The sequence below is a fragment of the Arachis stenosperma genome, chromosome 6, assembly GCF_014773155.1.
Source record: "Arachis stenosperma cultivar V10309 chromosome 6, arast.V10309.gnm1.PFL2, whole genome shotgun sequence".
NCBI classification, from domain to species: Eukaryota; Viridiplantae; Streptophyta; class Magnoliopsida; order Fabales; family Fabaceae; genus Arachis; species Arachis stenosperma.
In genome coordinates this window covers 131966268-131991361 of record NC_080382.1, presented here as the reverse complement: position 1 = coordinate 131991361, position 25094 = coordinate 131966268, and the positions used below count along the sequence as shown (strand labels likewise).

The 25094-nt window shown below is 32.7% G+C and overlaps 2 protein-coding genes across 2 annotated transcripts; both read right to left on the bottom strand.

The window, feature by feature from the left end:
- Positions 1-11994: 11994 nt before the first annotated feature.
- Positions 11995-15059, bottom strand: LOC130935060 (protein SIEVE ELEMENT OCCLUSION B-like). Its single transcript, XM_057864616.1, has 7 exons — positions 14801-15059; positions 14559-14663; positions 13976-14424; positions 13791-13900; positions 13562-13704; positions 12950-13459; positions 11995-12871 (listed from the first exon to the last, which is right to left on the bottom strand). Exons 1-7 carry the CDS (start codon positions 15011-15013, stop codon positions 12194-12196), a joined length of 2208 nt encoding a protein of 735 aa, XP_057720599.1. The 5' UTR covers positions 15014-15059; the 3' UTR covers positions 11995-12193.
- A 2415-nt stretch (positions 15060-17474) lies between these two features.
- Positions 17475-19108, bottom strand: LOC130935061 (uncharacterized). The gene is made up of 2 exons (XM_057864617.1): positions 18525-19108; positions 17475-17897 (listed from the first exon to the last, which is right to left on the bottom strand). The coding sequence occupies exons 1-2, from the start codon at positions 19029-19031 to the stop codon at positions 17577-17579; spliced, it is 828 nt and encodes a 275-aa protein (XP_057720600.1). The 5' UTR covers positions 19032-19108; the 3' UTR covers positions 17475-17576.
- Between the last annotated feature and the right edge of the window lie 5986 nt (positions 19109-25094).

The following is a 25094-nucleotide window of genomic DNA, read 5'->3' as shown; positions in this document are numbered from 1 at the left end:
ACGCGGGTTTGGGCCATCAAATCTTGGACAAAGTATGGACTATTATATATTGCTGGAAAGCCCAGGATGTCTACTTTCCAATGCCGTTGAGAGCGCGCCAATTGGGCTTCTGTAGCTCCAGAAAATCCACTTCGAGTGCAGGGAGGTCAGAATCCAACAGCATCTGCAGTCATTTTCAGTCTCTGGATCAGATTTTTGCTCAGGACCCTCAATTTCAGTCAGAAAATACCTGAAATCACAGAAAAACACACAAACTCATAGTAAAGTCCAGAAAAGTGAATTTTAATTAAAAACTAATAAAAATATACTAAAAACTAACTAAAAGATACTAAAAACATACTAAAAACAATGCCAAAAAGCATACAAATTATCCGCTCATCAAAGATCAAAGAAGAAAATTCTGAAATAAAAGAATTAACAAAAAAGGTCGAAAAATTAAATGAAACCCTAAACACTAAGAGTTATGACAATAAATAAAGAAAAAATATATGTAACCTATCAAGACAAGAAACAAGAGCTCTTTGAAAGAGAAAATCGGTTGAATTATTTACAGTTTTCTGAAATAAATCAAAGAGCATTTAAAGCTCTAAAAATAATCTATGACAAATTGAAAGGAGAAGTTGACGAGTTAGAAAAATTAATAGAATCTCTAGAAAATAGTGATGAATCGATGATAGAATTTGCAGAAATTCTAAGATAAATAATGAAGTATACAAAGATTGAAAGACCAGAAAACAAAATAAAAAGAAAAAGGGCGAAAAAATTAAAAAGTAAAATAAAGGAGTATAAAAGGGAATTAAATAATCTTTAGTTCGAAATTAATGACCTTATAATAAAAAGGATAGAAATAAGAATAAATATAAATAAGTTGGAGCTAAACTTAAAAAATTTATAAATGCCTGGAAAACCATATTATGACTTAAAAGAATTAAAGCTGTTGAAAGAAAAAATGGAGAATGAAGTTGAAAAATTAAAAAGATATTTAGAAACAACAGAAAGGGTAGAAATAAAAGAGGTTTTTGAGGATTTGAAAAATTATATTAAAGAAAAAGACAAACAGATAAAAGATTTTATATACAATAATCCATGCAAAAAAGAATATTATAAACTAAAACAAGATTGAAAAACTATAAAAATGAAATCAGAATTAGTAATAGTAGAAATGGTCAATACTTTTTATGAAATTGTAAACTATAAAGTACCACCAACCAAATCTATACAAATTATAAACTTATTCGAAGCAAAATATGAAGAGTTAATAGAAATTTTGAAAATAGAGATTTTGAAAAAGAAATTACATCTAAAAATTGGTATCAGAGCCAAATTAACGATTAAGGATAACACTTTCTCTTTAAGCAACACTTTTAGTGACACGCTTTTAAATCAATAAAAGACAAAAATCTGTAAATCTGTACAAAAGTACATCTGTACAGTAGATGGACCCTCATGTTATTATTCAGGTATACTTAAGTGAAAAAGACCCCGTTACCCTAACAGAGATGGATTTATTAATATAGCTGTGTGAGGCTGTGGGCAACAACAATGCTAGGAAATCAAAATGGTTTTAGTAAAAAAACCTGCCAACTCTTGTTGGGCTGAGAACATGAAACCCAGTCCACTTCAGCAACATCCCAAATTAACCTAGGTAAACATAATTAATGTAACTGAACCCGCTCTTTTTCTTTCACCGTTTCAGACCTTCAAAACTATCTACGGCAGTGCCACACCATCAGCCTCATCGCGTGGTGTTCTCCTCCGCCCTCGACGGCCGCCTCGCCTCGGTCCACATCGTGCGGGAAACATCAATCCTCCATAGCTAGCTTCAGAATGCCGCAAAGCTTCTCTCCTGTCGACTTGGTCACTGGCGCGTCAGTCGGAGTCACGCCCATCTCCGCCGCAACGACGTCGTGCTACCCAGTTGCGAGGAATAAGGCGGTTCTGTTTGTCACCAAGAGTGCGCCGCTGCTGCTGCATGTCGGTGTTGGCAGCGCCATTGAAGCATCTCTGCCCTGCAACCACGAACGTGAGAGAACGTCCTCTGTCCCAGCCTCAAAACATCCTCTACGAGAACTAATTGGTGAGTGTTTAGTATTTGGAGTTGATTGATATCTGTTTTTGAATACCACGGTTTATAAGTTGTGGGATGTTGCCTTTGATTTGGTCATAAATATGGCTTTGTTAGATGTTGCTGTTGATTGCATCAAACAATATTGTTAGAGGTTTTGGTTATGGTGTTTCATTTTGCTAGATGATTCTTTTCTACTATATTTGGGGCCGGGATTAGTACTGAGATCATGGCTTTTGAATGAGATTCAAATTGTGGTATTTCATATCCCAAAATATGAACTTGAGCTATGTTTGGGTACCACTAAACTCAGCCCTGTTGGCTATGAATAGCAATATGAACTTGAGATGTTTGTGTGTGTAGCCATTATGTGATCCTAGCTTGTTTATTTAATTAATATTTTTTCCCTGTTCTAAAGATGATAAATATGTCCAATTAACTCTTAGACAATTGTTTAAGGGAATATTGTAATTGATTATATTGTGCGCATACGAATGTTTGTTGATTTCAGTAGTTGAGGGAAAGTGGTAATTTACATAGCATGACTACTATTTTGATTCATTTGAACATTCACTTATGTAAGAATTTATATTAGATTTGCATTCTTTAGGTAGAGAGTGTTGAATGTATATAGTAAGTGATTGGAGGAATAAAAAGCTTCTCTCTACTCAGATATTGAGCGTTTTATAAATGAAAAGATTATACATGCTTACAAGGTGATAGTTCAGCATGCTGTCACAAAAATAAGAGATGGTGATGTTCTTCTTACTTATGAATAGTCATTGGCTGTTGAAATGATATTGTTACATGCACATAAATTAGGAAAATATACACAGATTATAGGAAAAATTTTGCTTCGGAGGTGGGTGGAGAAAGATCTTAACTGTACATACACTTTTTTTTTAATTATTAAACATTGGATGATTTTTCCATTCATGCATCATGTCTCTGGAACTCAAAAAAGTTTATACTTTTGGTCTTTTATTTGAATAACTGATTTTTGTTTGCACTTTTTTTTAATGCGGTTTTGGGAGTTAGGTAACAAAAAGGATTAGAGTTGGTTTAATTTTGTTTACTTATCTATTCTAAGGTTAAGGAAATGTGGTTGTAGTCGATGTGACTTACCCTTGCTAAATTGTTGGATGTTGTTAAATTGTTGTAACTAGAGATTGGATGTTACTGAAATTAGGGACCGAAAGATGATGTTATTAAGAGTTGGATTTTGCTGAATTGCATGTGGTTTGGGATTTTCGAAAAAGAGGAATTTAGTTATAAGTTAGTTTATTTCTTTTTTTTTTTCAACTTTAAATTTGGTCTGAATGTGATTATTTAAAATTGCAGTATCAAAACGTGATTTTTTTGGACAGATTTGATGGAGGTTTAACTACATCTATTGGTATCTATGATTTGATTATCTTGTTGGACAACAGCGTGGTTCTTGTATTATAGATTGGAGGCCTTTTTTTTTTATCATGGATTGGATGATTTATTCATTTATGCAACATGGCCATTGCATTCAAAAAAGTTTGTACTTTTGGTCTTTTGTTTGAATAACATGAATTCTGTTTGCGCTTTATTTTTTATTTTTTTTTTGCGGTTTGGGAGTTAGGTAATAAAAAGACCATACTTGGTTTAATTTTGTTTGCTTATCTATGCTAAGGTTCAGGAATTTTGGTTGTAATCATGGTCAAATTCAGTCTGTTTTTTCTTCATGTTGAGCATATGCTCTAATTGATTCAAAATGAACATCTCGCCATTTGATAGATGTTGCTTCTAATTTGGGTTTTATATCGTAATAATTGATATGGGATTTGTATAGCTTCTAATTTGTATAGCTTCTGATTTGCATACTGTATAGTCGATGTGGTTTACCTTTGCTGAGTTGTTGGATGTTGTTGAATCGCTGTAACTAGAGAATGGATGATTCTGAAATTAGAGAGCGAAAGTTGTTGTGATTGGGAGTTAGATTTTGCTGAATTGCATGTGATTAGAGATTGATTGTTGCTGTTCTCTTAATAGTGGTTTGGAATTTGGATGATGAAATTATATTAAATTTAGTCTAATTTTGGTTGGACTTAATTTTGGTCCTTACTCATGGTCCAAGAGTCAATTTATTTGGAACTATGAAATCGTTTCTACTACCCTTCTTGTAGCTTATTACTTGTTAAATCATGTTTCCTATATGCAAATTTACCTGTTTGCTTTCCAACCCTTTATACCCCGGAACCCACACTTGATGCAATCTGTGTAACTTAAGAACCTCTTCAGGCGGTTTTCTATTCATGTTGAACATCTACTCTAATTTTGCATGTGTTTAAAAATGGACCTCGTGCAATTTGATATATATTGCTTCTAATGTTGGTTTAATATGGTATTAATTGATATGGGTTTCGTAGAGCATCATCAACAATGGTTAATGGAGAACTCTTTTGATGTTGCATCTTTGTATACCGTTTCCATTAAAGGATTTGGTCTCGTGAAACCACAGCAGGATTGTTTTGCAGAAAAGCCAACCAACATGGAAAAAAAAGGTAAAATGATGTCTACCATTCTCATTTTAACATTCCACGATCCGATGTGTGACTTACAGCTAGTGTTACAATTAACAGAAATTGTTAGAGTCGCGATGCTCGTCCATCTACATACATGACATGATGAGCACGCTATCTAAAAACAACTCCGTTGAAAAGCTTGTTGAGATTGATGAGATCGGATTCGAATTCTTAAGGCTTATCCCAAATTGGTCGGTGAAGCAAGCCATCATGCTTCACCTGGCCGAGTCGTATCAAGTTAAGCCAAGAACTTTTATACTCGACATTGGCAACATCCGCCTCAATGCCGAGTTAATCGGGAGGGTTTTCGGCATTCCGTCTCGAGGTAAGTTCTGCTATCTTAATTACTTAGTGTGGCGTAGGCGTATTGGCGCAAATATCTTTTGGGTATAGATATATCACCATGCACTAACACATGAACATGTTGTAGGAGATCCATTCGCAGTCCTGGATGACAATAATTCGTGCCACGTGACCATCAAAAAAGGTTCTATAGACGGACAACAACTGAACTCTGGGATTTAGTTTACAGCTGTCCAATGGCAACAGAATCAGATAGAATGGAGTTCAGGAGATATTTTCTACTGGTGGTAATGAAAATGTTTCTGTGCCCCACCACTCATCAACAGGTAATTTTGCCATGGCACATTTACCACGTCTTAGATGTTTCTGATCCACGAAGATTCAACTGGCCGGCCGTTATAAACTCTGAAGTGGTTCGACAAGACAGTCGAGAAGTATAAGCTGAAAAGGAACAAAACTTGTGAAGGCTGCATGTTTGTCATGCTGGTAGGACGCAATGACTATTAGTAAATTCAGTATGCCATTTTTTTTATGTAGTACCTAACCTGTAGAATCTCGTACGAATAATGCCTGAACTCTCGAAACTAATGCATAGAAAATTAATCTTCTACAAGTTATGTACTACATAAAAAAATGGCATACTAAATTTAGTAATAGTCATTGCGTCCTACCAGCATGACGAACATGCAGCCTTCACAAGTTTTGTTTCCTTTCAGCTTATACTTCTCGACTGTCTTGTCGAACCACTTCAGAGTTTGCAACGGCCAGTTGAATCTTCGTGGATCAGAAACATCTAAGACGTGGTAAATGTGCCATGGCGAAATTACCTGTTGAGTGGTGGGACACAGGAACATTTTCATTACCACCAGTAGGAAATATCTCCTGAACTCCATCCTATCTGTTGCCATTGGACAGCTGTAAACTAAATCCCGGAGTTCAGTTGTTGTCCGTCTATAGAATCTCTTTTTAATGGCCACGTGGCACGAATTATTGTTATCCAGGGCTGCGAATATATCTTCTACAACATGTTCATGTGTTAGTGCATGGTGATATATCTATACCCAAAAGATATTTGCGCCAATATGCCTACGCCACACTAGGTAATTAAGATAGCAGAACTTACCTCGAGACGGAATGCCGAAAATCCTCACGATTAACTCGGCATTGAGGCGAATGTTGTCAATGTCGAGTATTAAAGTACTTGACTTAACTTGATACGACTCGGCCAGGAGAAGCATAATGGCTTGCTTCACCCACCAATTTGGAACAAGTCTCAAAGAATCCGAATCCGATCTCATTAATCACAATAAGCTTCTCAACGGAATTGTTTTTAGATAGCGTGCTCATCATGTATGTAGTTGGGTGAGCATTGCGATTCTGACAATTTCTGTTAATTGTAACACTAGCTGTAAGTCACTCATAGGATCATGTGGAATGTTAAAATTAGAATGGTAGACATCATTTTACCTTTGGCGAAGTCTCTGGTGTAGAAGGTGCTGCGTGGTCACTAGCAATTTGTGACACGTGTGAATTGGGAGACAGATGTGATATATTACAGTATTGGTCTCCTCATATTTAAGTCTGCTGCTAATATGATGTGATATAAAAATGTTGTTAGCTTCTGTAATTATTAATTATATTATCGGTAGCTTTTTTTGCCATAACATTAACGGTAGTTAATTCATGTGAGATGAAGTTGGGCCTAGTTTTGTTGGATTTTTTAATTTTTGGAATGACTAGAAAAAACTAGTGAGACTCAATTTGCTATGGCAATGAAAAGTTGGAATAAAGAAACATGACAAGTTTATTAACGGACTAAACATTAGTAAACTTAAAATTATAATTTAAGAAAATTAATCTAAAATTTAAAAGAAAAAGCAAGTTTAGACTTTTGCTTTTAAATAAAAAACATATAAATACATACCCAAAAAATATTTTGTAACATTAATTATTGTGCAATAAAATTTTAGTGTATTAAAAAATTTATATACATATTTATTTTAATTTTAAAATATAAAATACTTAAATTATAAAAATAATTACAAAATATTATTATGCACTCCTCTATCATTTAGTAAAATAATATAATAATAATGATGATTCCTAAACCTAAATTAAATTCTTATCATACCAAAAATTTAACTAATTCAATTTACCTTATTAAAGTTTTTTTAGTCTATTTATTTTAATAAAAACATCATAAAATAATACATAGATATTAAATCAACGAGATATTACAAGATAGTGGAACGAAAAAAGATAAAATAAAACACATAAAATATTATATCCTCTAGTAGTTTATAATAATATTCAATTTTTACATAAATATCTATATATTATAGGAATTTATGATAATAATCAATTTTCTCATACATTTCTGTAATATATAGCGATTTATGTATAACTTTTGAAACATCTACACCCTATAATATATTATTGATACTTTTTAAAATTTATATAATTATATAATTCACGCATTTCGTTTTCTATATACTAACGAGTAAACCCTAAAATAGTCCATAAATATTGGTGTTGTGCATTAAAAGCATTCTTGAGATTTTAATTGCGTTAACTACGTTCCTGAGATCGACAAAAGTACACCACGTTAGTCTTTGACCCATTTTTTATTAACGGCGTGATGACATAGACTATTAGTGACAAGTGTCACTTTATGGTTAATCCTTGACCCATTTTTTATTAATATCTATGTATCATTTTATGATATTTTTATTAAAATAAATAGACTAAAATTTTTAGTCAATTAAATTGAATTAGTAAAATTTTCGGTATGATAAGAATTTAATTTAGATTTAGGAACCATCATTATTATTATATTATTATACTAAATGACAGAGGAATGCATAATATTTTGTAATTATTTTTATAATTTAAGTATTTGATATTTTAAAATTAAAATAAATATGTATATAAATTTTTTAATACATTAAAATTTTATTGCACAATAATTAATGTTACAAAATATTTTTTTGAGTATGTATTTATATGTTTTTTTATTTAAAAGCAAAAGTCTAAACTTGCCTTTTTTTTTAATTTTAGATTAATTTTTTTAAATTATATTTTTAAGTTTACTAATGTTTAATCCGTTAATAAACTTGTCATGTTTTTTTTTTTTGGTATTAACTTGTCATGTTTCTTTTTTTTTTTGTTTCCCACGGTATCCCCCAGCCCGGCAGGCCAATGACTAATCCGCCGCGGTACTGAACTCCATTTAAGGGTTTGCCACTGGCCAATGAGTTGCTGCATGTACAAGGCGGGATTCGAACCCCCAACACTTACTTAAGCGGACTAGTGAGCTAACCACTAGATCAACCCAACTAGTCATGTTTCTTTATTCCAATATTTCACTACCATAGCAAATTGAGCCCACTAGTTTTCTCTAATCATTCTAAAAATTAAAAAATTGCAACAAAGGTAGGCCCAACTTCATCTCACATGAATTAACTACCGTTAATGTTATGGCAAAAAAAAAAAAGGCTACCGTTAACGTAATTAGTAATTACAGAAGCTAACAACATTTTTATATCACATCATATTAGCAGCAGACTTAAATATGAAAGGGGACCAATGCTGCAACATGTCACATCTGCCCCCTAAATTTACACGCGTGTCACAAGCTGCTAGTGACCACGCCACGTCTACACATGTAGAAACCACAGCACCTTCTACACCAGAGATTTTGTCTTTACGTTTTTCCCATGTTGGTTGGCTTTTTTGCGAAACAATCCGACTGCGGTTTCACGAGAAACAACCCCGAACTTTAATGGAAAATGTATACAAAGATCAGAGGCAACATCAAAGGAGTTCTCAATTAAACATTGTTAATGATGCTCTACGAAACCCATATCAATTAATACTATATTAAACCAACATTAGAAGCAGTATATATCAAATTGCACGAGGTCCATTTTTAAACACATGCAAAATTAGAGCAGATGTTCAACATGAATAGAAAACCACCTGAAGAGGTTCTTAAGTTACACACATTGCATCAAGTGTGGATTTCGGGGTATAAAGGGTTGGAAAGCAAATAGGAAAATTTGCATATAGGAAACATGATTTAACAAGTAGTAAGCTACAAGAAGGGTAGTAGAAACGATTTCATAGTTCCAAATAAATTGACTCTTGGACCATGAGTAAGGACCAAAATTAAGTTCGACCAAAATTAGACTAAATTTAATATAATTTCATCATCCAAATTCCAAACCACTATTAAGAGAACAGCAACAATCAATCTCTAATCACATGCAATTCAGCAAAATCTAACTCCCAATCACAACAACTTTCGCTCTCTAATTTCAGAATCATCCATTCTCTAGTTAGAGCGATTCAACAACATCCAACAACTTAGCAAAGGTAAACCACATCGACTATACAGTATGCAAATCAGAAGCTATACAAATTAGAAGCTATACAAATTTCATATCAATTATTACCATATAAAACCCAAATTAGAAGCAACATCTATCAAATGGCGAGATGTTCATTTTGAATCACTTCCAAAATTAGAGCATATGCTCAACATGAAGAAAAAACAGACTGAATTTGACCATGATTACGACCGAAATTCCTGAACCTTAGCATAGATAAGAAAACAAAATTAAACCAAGTATGGTCTTTTATTACCTAGCTCCCAAATCGCTAAAAAATAAAAAATAAAAAATAAAGCGCAAACAGAATTCATGCTATTCAAACAAAATACCAAAAGTACAAACTTTTTGGAATGAGATGGCCATGTTGCATAAATGAATAAATCATCCAATCCATGATAAAAACAAAAGCCTCCAATCTATAATACAAAAAGCATACAGTTGTCCAACAAGATAATCAAATCATAGATACCAATAGATGTAGTTAAACCTCCATCAAATCTGTCCAAAAAAAATTACGTTTTGATACTGCAATTTTAAATAATCACATTCAGACCAAATTTAAAGTTGAAAAAAAAGAAATAAACTAACTTATAACTAAATTCCTCTTTTTCGAAAATCCCAAACCACATGCAATTCAGCAAAATCCAACTCCTAATAACATCATCTTTCGGTCCCTAATTTCAGTAACATCCAATCTTTAGTTACAGCAATTTAACAACATCTAACAATTTAACAAGGGTAAGTCACATCGACTACAACCACACTTCCTTAACCTTAGCATAGATAAGTAAACAAAATTAAACCAACTCTAATCCTTTTTGTTACCTAACTCCCAAAACCGCATTAAAAAAAAAAGTGCAATCAAAAATCAGTTATTCAAATAAAAGACCAAAAGTATAAACTTTTTTGAGTGCCAGAGACATGTTGCATGAATGGAAAAATCATCCAATGTTTAATAATTAAAAAAAAGTGTATGTACAGTTAAGATCTTTCTCCACCCACTTCCGAAGCAAAATTTTTCCTATAATCTGTGTATATTTTTCTAATTTATGTGCATGTAACAATATCATTTCAACAGCCAATGACTATTCATAAGTAAGAAGAATATCACCATCTCTTATTTTTGTGACCGCATGCTGAACTATCACCTTGTAAGCATGTATAATCTTCTCATTTATAAAACGCTCAATATTTGAGTGGAAAGAAACTTTTTATTCCTCCAATCACTTATTGTATACATTCAACACTCTCTACCTAAAGAATGCAAATCTAATATAAATTCTTACATAAGTGAATGTTCAAATGAATTAAAATAGTAGTCATTCTATGTAAATCACCACTTTCCCTCAACTACTGAAATCAACAAACATTCATATGCGCACAATATAATCAATTACAATATTCCCCTAAACAATTGCCTAAGAGTTAATTGGACATATTTATCATATTTAGAACAGAAAAAAAAACATTAATTAAACAAGTAAGCTAGGATCACATAATGGCTACACACAAACATCTCAAGTTCATATTGTTATTCATAGCCAACAGGGACTGAGTTTAGTGGTACCCAAACATAGCTCAAGTTCATGTTTTGGGATATGAAATACCACAATTTGAATCTCATTCAAAAGCCATGATCTCAGTACTAATTCCCAAATATAGTAGAAAAGAATCATCTAGCAAAATGAAAAACCATAACCAAAATCTCTAACAAAACTCCCTGATACAATCAACAGCAATATCTAACAAAGCCATATTTATAACCAAATCAAAGGCAACATCCCACAACTTGTAAACCGTGGTATTCAAAAACAGATATTAATCAACTCCAAATACTAAACACTCACCAATTAGTTCTCGCAGGGGATGTTTTGAAGCAGGGGCAGAGGATGTTCTCTCGCGTTCGTGGTAGCAGGGCAGAGATGCTTCAATGGCGCCGCCAACACCGACATGCAGCAGCAGTGGCGCACTCTTGGCGACAAGCAGAACTGCCTTGTTCCTCGCAACTGGGTGGCACGACGCCGTTACGGCGGAGATGGGCGTGACTTCGACTAACGCGCCAGTGGCCAAGTCGACGGGAGAGAAGCTTTACGGCGTTCTAAAGCTAGCTATAAAGGATTGATGTTGCCTACACGACGTGGACCGAAGCGAGGCGGCCGTCGAAGGCGGAGGAGAATGCCACGCGATGAGGCTGGTGGTGTGGCACTGCCGTAAATGGTTTTGGAGGTCCGATACAGTGAAAAGGTGAAAGAGAAGAGAGGGTTCAGTTAGGTTAATTATGTTTACCTAGATTAATTTGGAATGTTTCTGAAGTGGAGTGGGCTTCATGTTCTCAGCCCAACAAGAGTTGGCAAATTTTTTGTCGAAATCATCTTAGTTTCTTAGCATTGTTGTAAAACTAATTAATAATATTATCATTAATTAAGTTGTTTCATTCTTAACTGATTAAGAGTTGGTTCCATATACTTTTTCATGCCCATATTAAGAAATTTATAGTATCCATGCGGCCATGCCTATAACTAACACTAAAACACATGGTAATAGTATTATCTTTACAAATACATGCTACGCTCCTACAAGCGTGACCCATAAAGCTTTTCACATGCATATTACACATTCCATGAGAAAATGAATGAATAATGTATGTGAAGAGAAAATAAAAAAAATGATGAATTAACTGAAATGAAATTTTATTGAATAGTACAAAATACTTAGTGGGTTTAAGGTCTCATGTTGATACCAATGGCATAGCAAGAGGCAACTTGTAACACAATGACATAATAAAATTGAAGTCTTATCTCCCTGCATAGGTATAGGTAGGGAAATCTTATTACATCAACAAAAGTGAAACACAAAAGGAATAATATTGCGAAATTTGAATCTCAAATGGTAGGAGGGGCTAGAGCACTGACAAGAAACGCCTCGTCGACAGTTTCATCATGGCAGCACTGGAACGTGGTGAGCATGTGCATGTAGCGGCGGCACTCAGGGCAGCGGAGCTTCTCCGGGATCCTCCCCATTGCGTGGGAGAATTCAAACCTACAACAAGGGTTATCCACTGCATGGAGCTTCCCATAGTGATCGCGAAAACCTGGCTCAAACCCATCCCTCTCAGCATGCACCCTCCAAATGTCCTCATACTCCATCAGAGTCTGCAATCCTGTGGTGGCATGTCCATTCACTATGATGCGAGATCCTCTTGCGAGAACAATCCAGCCGCCCATCTTGTCATAGCTGAGAAGCCTCTTCACTTCCTGCATCACCAGGTCAGAGTCGTCGTCCGCTTGCTTCAGCTGGATCTTGGAGAACAGCATGCTCTCCAAGCGAGTCCAGAAGAACCATATCATGCTGTGTTCTTGCCAGCTATGAGTTGGAAGCTTCTCACGAGTTATGGTGTCTAGCACTTTCTGCACTTGCTCGCTTTTGTTGCTCTTCCCCACATACACCATCTCTAAGTTTATTTGTGATGCCGCCGCAACCCTGCGAGCTTCCCTCACGAATTTTCTAACCCAATCAGGGTCATTCCCTCCATATAAGAAGATGAATTTATCATCCTTGATCTGTCCAAATATCAAAATTAATCATGATTATAAAAAAACAACAAAGTCAAGAAAGGGTTTTATTTATGTTATGCTCACCCAGTTCAATATTTCAGAGTCAATACCATCCACAAGCAGTTCAAGTCTCCAGGTCTCTTCCTTCCACAGAGCTTCTTCTCTAGCGCTTGTGAATGGAAATGCAGCACTTCCCCAAATCCACATCATGTGAATAGCATTAGGACAAGCCACCCTCCCTTGAGGATCAAGAACCACCAGAATTGGCTTATTCTTGTACTTCCATTCCCTCTGGATGAACCAGATCACCGGCTTGCTTATCGCCGAAGGATGATAAACAGAGAACCATGGCATGGTTAATTGCAGCTCCTCAAACTGCCTTTGCTTTCTCTGTGTTGATTCACCTTCATTCAGGTCCAGAATTGGGATCCAAACTAGCTCATATCTATTTTCATATCTATTATCAAGCCTTGATGATGTGTGTGCCCTTGATTCATTATAGATTTGTTCGAGGATCAGAAGCTCATCATGGGAGAACTCCAACCCTGAAATTAGAAGTAACACATTCTTCCTTCTCAGGGGTTCCAGGCTAACCTGTTTGGTTTCAATTAAATTACACCAATATTAGCTTCACCAACTTCTCAAAATACTAGTGCATCATCATATATGCAATTACAATGTTGGAAAAAATGTAACCCTTTTCTTGGTTGCACCATCGTATAGAGGTAGAGTATCGTCCTTCGCAGAAATCAAAGCCTTGAGAACCTTCATGTTGTCAATGTGGGGTGTCGTGAATAATTCGCCCAACATTTCATAAGCTTCAGAGTCCATTCTTTTCTCTGCATTGAATGTTAAACTTAAAATTAGCAGCCATGATCCAAAGAATTTCACTAAATGTAACCAAGTGAAACTAAATTAATTAGACCAATCTGTCTGTAGCAGCTATCCAGATTCTTCCTTAGATGTTCAAGTATGTTCTTAAGCTTGTGAGCCAATGTAGATAGCTCCCATGCCTCAGTAGTTGATTGCATGAACCTGGAACAATGTTTACTTAAAATGATGAAACAAATGCAAAATAAAAGAAATGGAGAAGTGAAAGGGAAAACATACTCAAATCCAAGTGTAGTTAGGCTTGTAATCTGAGTTGCGCAGGCGACGATACCCCTGACGCTCCAATAGGTGGCAATTGGGATATGGTTAGAGGCAATGTTGTATGCTGTTGTGTCTTGAGCAATGTAGTGTCTTGGCAGACCATTGAACTCAATGACACACCTTGCCACCTCCAATATGACCTTAACTAGTTCATTCAGGGCTTCGAACCGGGGTCGCAGCATGCTTACATGCTCCATGATGTTTGGAACTTGCTTCAGAATGGCCATGGATCTTGCAAGCTGGTTTGTTAAATGCATGTGTGCAAGAAGCCAGAATTCACCATATGTCAGAGCAAAAGCAGCCAAAGACAGCACCAACTTCACATCCCACTCATATGTTTGAAGCATATCAAATATTGCAAGTGCTGTAGAGTGTGCATCTACACCCGCAAGAGACTTGTACGAAATCTGAAAGTTTATTGTACCTTTCATATTGTTAAAATAATGATATATCCTAAAAATTTCAAGCAATGTTATCAAGTGTCAAATTTAATACAAGATCATTGTTTTTGTATAGATTGTCTAGGTTATTCTTGAATCACCTCACAAGCAATTCGATCAATCTTGAAAGAAAGTGCCTCCAGCATGTTGGTGTAGCCAGGGTGATGGGTCACATCTTCGACCTGGTCAACATGCGCAAGCGCACCCTGAAAGAAAGTAGAGTCACTTAGAAGATAGATAAACAAGAAAAAACAATAGAATTGCATGTTTGCAGCTGCAACATTTTCTTGGAAATTTCATAAGCAACTAAGGTTTCAAAGTATTATTAGAATTAGTATCATACCGAGGAAACACCTTCAGTGCTCAAGGTGGCACGTCTAAGAATATCCTCAACAATATGGAGAAGTGGCTTGGCATCATATTCTAGACCATCAGGTTTATGCTCAGCCACTATTTTCTTCACCAGAATGCTGTCATCAGACAATGCCGTCGCCGGCATGGGCCTTTCGCCTCTCAGCTGTTGTTTCATAGCAGCCAATTTGCCAATGTTATCCATCTTGTGCTATAGAAAAACAAAGACGCTAGATAGGAGGCAGAGAACAAAAAACAAGGCTTGTGGTTTTAGCTGCCATGTTGATAGGCCAATATATAATACCCGGAAAGGAATAAAGCAAACATGAATCCACTTCTTTTCTTTCACCATAGTTTAAGGTGTTGGAACGTTAAGAAGAAGAAAGGCTTTAGCTTCTTCAGTCTTGTGTCCTTGCGCTTCACTCACTTTAGTATGTACCAAGTTAATGACACATGCAGTGGCAATACTACACTTTAGTAGCATACAGTAGCTTTTACAAATGGACCAATGGTCTCAAAGGACAATATCTACAGCTATAGGGAAACCAATGGCTAAATCCCGTGGTGTTATTTGAGATTTACTGTATGCACCAATTTGCTTTTCAGGTTCTAATTGTACTATTATCGTCGTTGAGATTGAGTTTCGGATACTAATAGTTTCTCGAACCTCTTTCAATAGTGACTCAACAACTAGAGTGATGAGCCGAAAGTCTGGCACTACCTTGTTTCGCTAAACAATAGTAGAATGATGTCATCTGTTTTTTATTGTCCAACATAACAAGAGAATGCCAACTCATCGCTCCATTTGCTGAGTCACTATTAGAAAGAGGTCGAGAATCATTATAATTTTTTTAGCTCAATTTCAAAAATGACAATAATGCGACTAGAATCTCATAAATTAAATCGATACAAAACGTGAATTTCAAAGACCGCTTTAAGAATTTAGTCAAAAAACAATGTTGGCTTTGATTGAGGATCAGTGTTTACCAAATAAGGCGCAACAATATTCTATTCTTGGTGGCAAGCAGGGAAAGTATCGAAAGGCCGTTGGCATGAAATTCTTCTTTTGCTTTGGAATTCTTTTATTTGCTTGCAACATCGGTCATCTAATTCCTTCAATCAAAAGTTATAAACGACAACTGAAAGATTTGATTCCTTTCTTTCTTAATTTTTCAAATAACACACAATTCATCAGGCCACGAGAGTCACATTCATCATCGTTACAGTTTTATGTTCATTCACAAATCACTAGTCACTAGAGTTTGATTTCACTGCAACGAGAACATGTTATTATTCTACTCTAAACATTTTGAATATTCCACTATAACAAAAAATTGATTCTTTTAGAAATCGCTCGCTTATAATGAGAGGAAAATGATATGGATATCAGAGTTTATTATATTTGGCCATTATTTAACAATGGTTATTCAATTTTTTTAGTTTAATTCTTTTATTTTAGTAATTCAGTAACATATTTTATCTCATATTTTTAAACATTGATGGTTAACTGATAGTAAAAAATAATAAATTATGATGGTCTCCTAATATTTTTCATAATTAAAATATAAAACAATACGTATAAATATATACAAATATATAATAATTATTTTTCAAAGAAAAAAACTATCACAAAAAATAATGGATTAACATTGAATAAAAAAATATAGATATAGATTAAAATTAAATACAAAAAAAATTATTAATGAACTTTTTTTAATTTAATTTTTTAATGCAACAAAAAAGAGACTCATTCAATCTAATTTGTTCACCATTGTTTAGGAAATAAATTGAAGGAAATTACTTAATTTTCTATTCAAATTTTTTATGCAATAAGAGTGAGACTCACTCAATCTCATTTGTTCATACTATGATTTTATCACGGAACCAAAAATAATTTTTTTTCACCCTTAAACTCTATAATCACTACAACCGTTTACGAGGTATTTATAATCTTATATTAAATTAGAATAAAAAAAATTTTAAACTCACTAATATAAAACTCAATCTACTAAATAAATAAATAAAATTAAAATAAATAAAACTAAATTAAACATTCTAATCCTTAAAAATATTAATTAATAACTATTAAATAATATTTGAACTCTTTATATCATAAACATTTTGAAGCACATATCATTTATTCTCACATCTATATCCATAAAATTAAAATTATTCTATTTTTGAAATAGACTAAGGCTTGGTTTAATAACATTTGTTTTGAAGAGGTATTTGTTAAAAGCATAAATTTTTTATTTCGTATTTGGTAAATAAAAAAAAAAACATGTGTTTGTGTTTGTACCTTTTAAAACACTTGAAATAAAAATTTTTAAAGTTGATTTGTACTTATCAAAATCAAAAAATATAATATAACTTTATATATTAATTAATTTTTTAAATTTATCCCTTACATTTATATCTATTATAGTATTTTTAAATTTTAAAAACTATTTGACTAAACATAATTATTATTATTTGTACTTATTAAAAGTCATTTTTAATTTAATTTACTAACATAAATATTATAATTTTTAAAAATAATCTTTTAAAAATTAATTTTATAAACTTTTTTTGAAACATAAAAATTTTACTAAATCAAGTTTAAATAGGATGCTAAAGTATAAAAAAGCTTATGAACATAAACATCGAAAGTGACAAAAAATATCACGATAGCACAACATATTTATTTGGATTTACATTTGTTATTATTAGGTCATTTCTAATCATCAACACCCTCTGTCACATTGAGCAGCCATTACAAATTACAATAATCATTCTATGGGTTTAAAATTTCTATATGCAATCACGGCATAAAAGGGGTCTAACCCTGACATCAATCCAAAAAGTCCCATAATCCAATCAATTGGTGACTTGTTCTGTTGAGAAGAATTAGTAGTAGCCGGTAACTTTCGAACCACCTCAGGCTCTGTGAAACCTTCAACACATTGGAAGTACTGAACCACAAGTTGTACCCTACTATAGCCACTGCCATCTCTCCAAGCACTAATGGCTTTCTCATAAAACATTCTGTTGCTGAAACTCACCACGAACACGCCCCCTGGCTTTAGTACCCGGAATACCTCTGCAAATACCTGTAATAAACAACATACATAGGATCCTTTTTTATCTTTAAATATTATAAATTGCTAATAATTGTAATGATTAATAGACCAAAGTAGTTATGTCATCTTGATAAATTCTACATTTTTTAATATTGCACATATATTAAATTATTATAAAACTGAATATAAAGGCAATTTTCTTTTATATCTTTGTGTCACCATTTTTTTTATTTTGTTCCATGATAATATCTAAACGTGAAATGATAAAGGACTAGTAAATTTTTTTTTGTCAGTAACATTTAAAAATATTATATCGTTAAATTATTAGATTAAAAAAATTAGATTAATAGCTAAAACTGCTGCTAAAAAAAATCAATTATACTATAACAATACAACCATTTAAATTTTTCAAAACCAACTTGTTCAAAGTCTCAACAACATGAAATTTCTTTAAGGCTTCATATCAATAGGGTGGGTTTCTTGAATCACAAAGAAGAACTAAATTTTGTTTAATTTTGATATACTTCCCATGAAAAATAGTTTTATACGTACATCTAATCACATAATATCACATTAGCAAAAATACCTTACATTATGGTGTATCAAAATTATAAATATAATTAATTAGAAACCCGAAACAATGATGGAATATCAAACCTTCTCTGGCTGTTGTAGATATTGGACACTAACTGTGCACAACACTGCATCAAAACTGCAATTCGTAAACCCAAACTCTTGTTCCTCGTTTAGATCCTTCACAACAAAGTAATCGAGTCTTGGATTTTTGGCAAGTTCTTGTGCATTCAATCCATGACCCACCACTCTTTTGTAGTTGACATCATGGGGCAAGTGGCTGATCCAAGAGCTCATGAGATCAAGAATCTCTGTCTCAGGCTTCAACCTCTCTCTGTAGAGATTGGTGAGTGTGGAAATGAAGGCATCATCGACGTGTTTCACAAGGCGTGGGTATGCATAGAACTCTCTATCTGAGTATGGATTGAGTTTCGTTCTACCCTCTTGGGTCAGAACAAGGCGTTTGATTTTGCCTGTTGAGCTTGGCTCATTGCTCAATGTGCTTACGATTTTGGTTGAAGTGTTCTTGGTTTTGATAAGAGGCGATGATGAGATAGGTTGTATGCTACTGGTGCGCATTGTTGAAGCCATGATTTTTTGTGTAGGTCATGAAAAGTGGGTATGAACTTGAATCAATCAAAATCGAACAGTAACTCTTTTTATGGTTAACTACACGTATACGTGTTTTTGTTTTTTGTTTATTATTTTATCTGGAATATATCATACAATATATTATTGTGGATAACTGTTCCACGGTTGGGAGAGCATTTAGAGTTCAGTGAGATTCAAAAGGAATCGGATTTCCTCTTTTCCTTTTTTTTTTTTTGGTATGAAAAATTTCCTTCTCTTCTCTATTTGGTGGAAGTTTCTACACAATTTATCAGATATTTATTACAAGGGATATCAAAATTTATTATTTTTGTCATCATTTTTTAACTATTAATCTATCGAACGCGCTACACATTCATGTAACCATAAACCATGTAATCAAATTGGCCCAAATTCAAATAGAGTCACGCGCATTAATGAAAAGTGAAAACACGCACTCGAAAATCATTCGTTACTTCGCGCTCATTATGAAAAAACGTTACTTCTTCCTCAAAACGAAACCGCTCATTCTCTTCGAATCTCTCTCAAAATCACTCAAACTTCAGTCACGTTCTCTGCGAAAACCACTACTGAAGAAGAATTGCGAGAAGATTTGGCAAGGAACAACTAGAAACTAACGAAAACAACAACAGAGATTCGCCTTCCTCCTCCTCATTCTCCTCCTTCTTTTTCGCGTTCCTTCTTCTTCACGTGTTTTCTCCTTATCTTCATTCTTTTGTTGTTATTGCTGCTGTATTATTTTTTTCTTTTCCTCCTTATCTCCCTGGTGAAGAAGCAGTAGAAAGTGAGGAGGAAGAGTTTTAAATTGTGTAGAATAGAAATAAACCGAAATGACCAACTCCACTGAACCGAACATCATTCATGTGCTGAATAAAACGTCATAAACATTTAATCATCAAGAAAAATATTTCTACATGCACAAGGACTCAATTGAACACACTAACAATCAAGTAAATCAAAATGAGCAACTCCACTGAATCGAGCAACATTCATATGCTGAATAAAATGTCATAAACATTCAATCATCAAGAATAGCATTTTCTCATGCAAAAGAAGTCAACTGAACACATAACAATCAGGTAAACTGAAATGACCAACACCACTGAATCGAACACCAATCATGTGCTGAATAAAACGTGATAAACATTCAATCAGTAAGAAAAATATTTCTGCATGCACAAGGACTCAACTAAATACATTAACAATCAAGTGAATTAAAATGAGCAACTCCACTTAACTGAGCAAAATGTTGGTATTGTTGGTGATGATTATAACGAAAGAAGAAGGAGAAGGAGAAGGAAAAGAAGATGATGATTATAACGAAAGGAGAAGAAGAAGGAGAAGGAGAAGGAGAAAGAGAAGAAGAAGTACGTGCGCAAATTTGAAAGAAGAAGGATGAGGACGAAGAGGATGAGAAATACTATTCTTGTTTATTGAAAGTTGATCACTATTTATTCACACATGAACATTGTTCGGTTCGGTGGCCTTTGTGATTTTGATTCACCAAATGAATGTTGTTCGGTTCGGTGGCCTTTGTGATTTTGATTCACCAAATGAATGTTGTTCGGTTCGATGGCCTCCTTTTATTTTGTTCAGTGTTTAAGATTATTGTGATAGCACGCAGCAATCATTTCCTAGCTGTCTCAACGTAATAACCTCATTCAACTTATTTAAAGTTGAATCATTCATTGTTTCCATTCAGAAATGTAAATCGAAGAAGAAAATGAAGAAAAAGAAGAACGACAGAGCTTATTACGTTGAATTCAATGCAGATCAATAATGAAAAATACGAGCAAAGAAGAAAAACGCGAATAAAGGAGAATGACGAATTTTATTATGTTGAAGAATGAAAACGCGAGAAGAGAACAAAGTTTACGTTATATGAGGCGCGTGTATAACAAACGCGTAAGGGAGTTGGAGAGACGCGTCTGATTGAAGTTACTTGGATAACTTGGATGAAAAAATTATATGGATGTAGAGCTTTTCTGTTAATCTAATTCTTTTACTTTAGTAATTAAATAATATATTTTAACTTATACTTTTAAGTATTAATGGTTCAATAAGGGTTAAGTATAATTTTGATCCTTAAGATATAGATAAAAAATTTTTGTAGACAAAAAAAATTAAGAAAAATTTTTTTTGACTTATATCTTAGAAATTAAAATTGTACTTAACTCTATATAAAATAATAAAAAAACACAAACAAAATAATCACCTCAGTCATACCATCAACATTTTGAAATGTTAATATAATATTGAATATCAATTTTTACTAATAATGTCTATGATAATACACGTTTTTCATGAAATTAAGGAATAAAAAAATTGAAGTGGCAGCTTTTATGAATAAGAAATGTCAAATTTCATGAATAATAAAAAATGAAAAAAAACTAAAATAGTAAATGAACGAAAAAAATAAAGTTGCAAATGAATGATTATTTACCTTGTCAAAAGAATAAATAATTACAATCATAAATTACGTAATAATGAAAAACTAAAACACAATGACAAATACTATTAGTCACACATAAAAATAAAATAACATGAATGGAGTAACTTGAATGATTGACTTTTTGAAAAACATGAAACATAGAAAGGTACGTGTTAAGCATTTGTATTTTTAAAATTTAAATTAAATAAAAGTGTTAGTGATTTCTAAAATTTAGGAAATATGATTAAATAAAAATTAAAAATTTTATATAATAAAGTAATTACATCTAAAGACTGATCGATTAAAGGATAAATTTTAAAGGATAAATAGTATTATTAATTTATTATAAAAGAGATCAAAATTTATTATTTTTGTTATCATTTTTAGTTATTAATTCAATTCTTTCATTTTAATAATTTAATAACATACTTTAACCTATATTTTTAAATATTAATAATTAATTGATAAATAAAAATAATAAATTTTAATAATCCTCTAATATTCGTCTCATTATAATTTAAGGTTTAACAAACATATTTGCTAAGGATACAAGTATGTTAATAAGGTTATTATCAATAAGAAGTTATTTTTTAAATAAATAATACTAAATGTTTTAAAAACTTTAAATTTTTATATATCTTAAATAAAAAATTTAGTTGATAATTATTAATATATACTATTAGGACAAATAATGGTGCATATTAATGTTATTATTAGTAAATTTTTATCTTTTTAATAAATACATTAAAAAATTATATTTTTATAAAAAAATTAATAAGTTTAACATATCTGCCTTAATTTAAACAAACATTAGTTAAACTATATTTTTTTATGTTGACAAAATATGCTTCAAATAAATAAAAAAACAGGGTTAAACCTTGGTGAACGATTCGGTAGTCTTCAAGTCTTGTTTTCCCAATATTAGTGAGATGTTTTAATGTTACGTTTAGATCCCAAACACGCTCTTTATATTTAGCAAATGCAACAATGTTATCTAATAATGTAAAATTAGTGCTGCCTTCGATCTATTATGCGTATCCAAATGCAACAATTTTATGATATTATCTAACAATGCAAACTTCAAATGGTTACCGTTTATTATATGGGAATTGGATCAAATAGAAGAATTCAGTAAAATAAGGAAGTAAGGAAGTGAGAGTCTAAATTAAGATGATAAAATTTATATATAAAAGATATAAATTTAATAGTAATTATATTTTTATTTTATTATTTTATAATTTTTTTATTTTAAAAGATTTTTTACCGAAAAATTTATGGATGATGTTATTTTCCTGTTGATTCTTTTGACAAGAGCACAGAAAGGTTATATGGTTAGGGGTGGCAACATACATCCTATTCGTGGGTACTCAATTCGACCTCATTCAATTGGATAAGGTACAAATAGGGTTTTCGTGCAGATCGAATAGAATACGGGTTGAGCTTCAATTACGGATAGCAAACGGGGAAGTGCGTCTCGCAAAAAATTCGTCTTCTGGCGGGCAAGCCCGTCTCGCCCCGCCTAATGAGGTGGTCCTGAAAATCTCATCCCACCCTGCCTAACGGCGGGTTGGTGGGCCAAACCTGCCAAAAAGCACTAAGCGGTGCGGTTAGGCGGACTTTCAAAGTGTTGTCGTCTCAATTTTCAGTCCGGCCTGCCTTTTTGGTGAGTTACGCGTGCCGGCCCGACGTGTTTAGCCCTGTTTGCCATCCCTAGCCTCAATCCTATCCGACCAATTCGAACGGGGCGGCTAGGGGTGGGTTTTTGCTCTACCCGACCCCGCCCCGCAGTACAACAACCCTCAGAAAACCCGCCCCGCTTCTACCCGCGGGTAGTAAAACATTGAACCCTAACCCGCTCTGCCTCTACCCGCCCCTATAATTATTAAAATCTAATAAATAAAATTAAATTTCAAAATTTATATAACTATCATCACATACATAACATAAATTAAAGTAAAAATTTAAATATGATACAATATTATTAATCATTTACTAATTATTTTACATATATTATACATATTATATATTAAAATTATATATATTATATATATATATAGTGGGGCGTGTAGGGGCAGGTATTACCTAAACTCCATCCCACCCCGCCCCTCCCAAGAACCCGTCCCGCTAAAAATCTGTCCCGATGCGGAGCGGGTAATTACCCACCCAGAGCAGGTAGGGACAGGGTGGGTACCACGAGTTCGGGTGATATTGTCATCCCTAATCTGCACCCTATATATGTATATGTTATATACTTATATAAAATATATTTTAAGCGGATGTTAAACTAAAGACCTCTCACTAAATATAAAAGATCCTTAACTATTAAAAAAATATTATTAATTGATAATTTAATTTTTTTTACATAAAAATCAGTTCTATTTTAAATTATCATTAATTTATATAATAATATTACATCTTTTTTATAATCTGTAGATAAAATCAAATATCCGCAAATTAAGAATGAGTAAAATTAGAATTGAGATATTCTCAACCTGCGAATAAAATATAATTGGATTTATATAAAATTTTATTCTATAGATAAATTTAGAATTGACTCCAAATTCTACTGTATCTATCCATTGCCATCTCTAGTAAGATCGTCACGATGGCACTAATGAATAGAATCTCGAATAAGGTGAGACCCAATAATGGCCAATACCTCAAACACAATAATGGCACAATAAAGTATATTAGTGTATTACTATTTTTTTATTTATTAAATATGTATAAAATGATAAACATAAAATTAATTGGAATAATAAATTATTTAAATAATAAATTTCGAGTTTAAGTTTTAAAAATAATGAAAAAATATATTTTATAAATTATATATGGCAAAAATATTAAAAAAAAAAGAAAGTTAGCATTAACTATTTCTATATTCTCATTAAATACCCTATAAATATAGATGTAGCAGTAGATTTAAAGAAGAGCAGCAGCTTATGTCAACAATGATTAATTAAGTTCGCTGCATCCAGGTAACACTTTTTAACTTTCAGGTCCGGTCAACAAAATTTTGCATCCTACTATCCTACTAATTATTTAAAGTAATTCTAATATTTGCACCACATTTTTAATATATTAAATACATTGTAAATTTTTATTTTTATTTATTTAATAAATACATTTTTCTTCTTAAAATAACTATTTTTTAGGTTCACTAAAATTAAATACTAGTTTAAAAAAATAAAATATAATAATATTAATTTTTGTGTTTTTGTCATTTGTCTATTATTTTCCGTTTCATGTCTTATTCTATTTTTAAAATGAAAAGACTAAATTATTTAATTAGTGGGCAACTTTTGGTAGGGAAAAAAAATCCAGAAGCAATTGGTAAATGAATTTAGAAAGTAAAGGAATTTTCCATGAACAAAAACCCAACCTAGTATGGAGGCAAAATTATACCTAGTATGATTGTTATTATTATTATATTTGGAAAGGGGAAGAAGGAGCACACAAAACAAAACTTTCTCAGCAAAAAGCTTAGCTTGTGCATTAAAAAGCAATGAAATTTAAGATAATATATATATCACAGGCCCTATGCTCTGCAGTTACAGTTGCACATTAATTGTATGAAATATGAAACTTTAGCATAAGAAAGAAATAATATAAAA

Coding starts and splice junctions, on each gene's coding strand:
- LOC130935060 (XM_057864616.1), bottom strand. CDS start 15,013: ATGGATAACATTGGCAAATTGGCTGCTATGAAACAACAGCTGAGAGGC. Junction 14,425..14,558: donor TTGATCGAATTGCTTGTGAG/GTGATTCAAGAA, acceptor ATAAACTTTCAG/ATTTCGTACAAGTCTCTTGC. Junction 13,705..13,790: donor TAGCTGCTACAGACAGATTG/GTCTAATTAATT, acceptor CATTCAATGCAG/AGAAAAGAATGGACTCTGAA.
- LOC130935061 (XM_057864617.1), bottom strand. CDS start 19,031: ATGGCTTCAACAATGCGCACCAGTAGCATACAACCTATCTCATCATCG. Junction 17,898..18,524: donor ATCTACAACAGCCAGAGAAG/GTTTGATATTCC, acceptor TGTTTATTACAG/GTATTTGCAGAGGTATTCCG.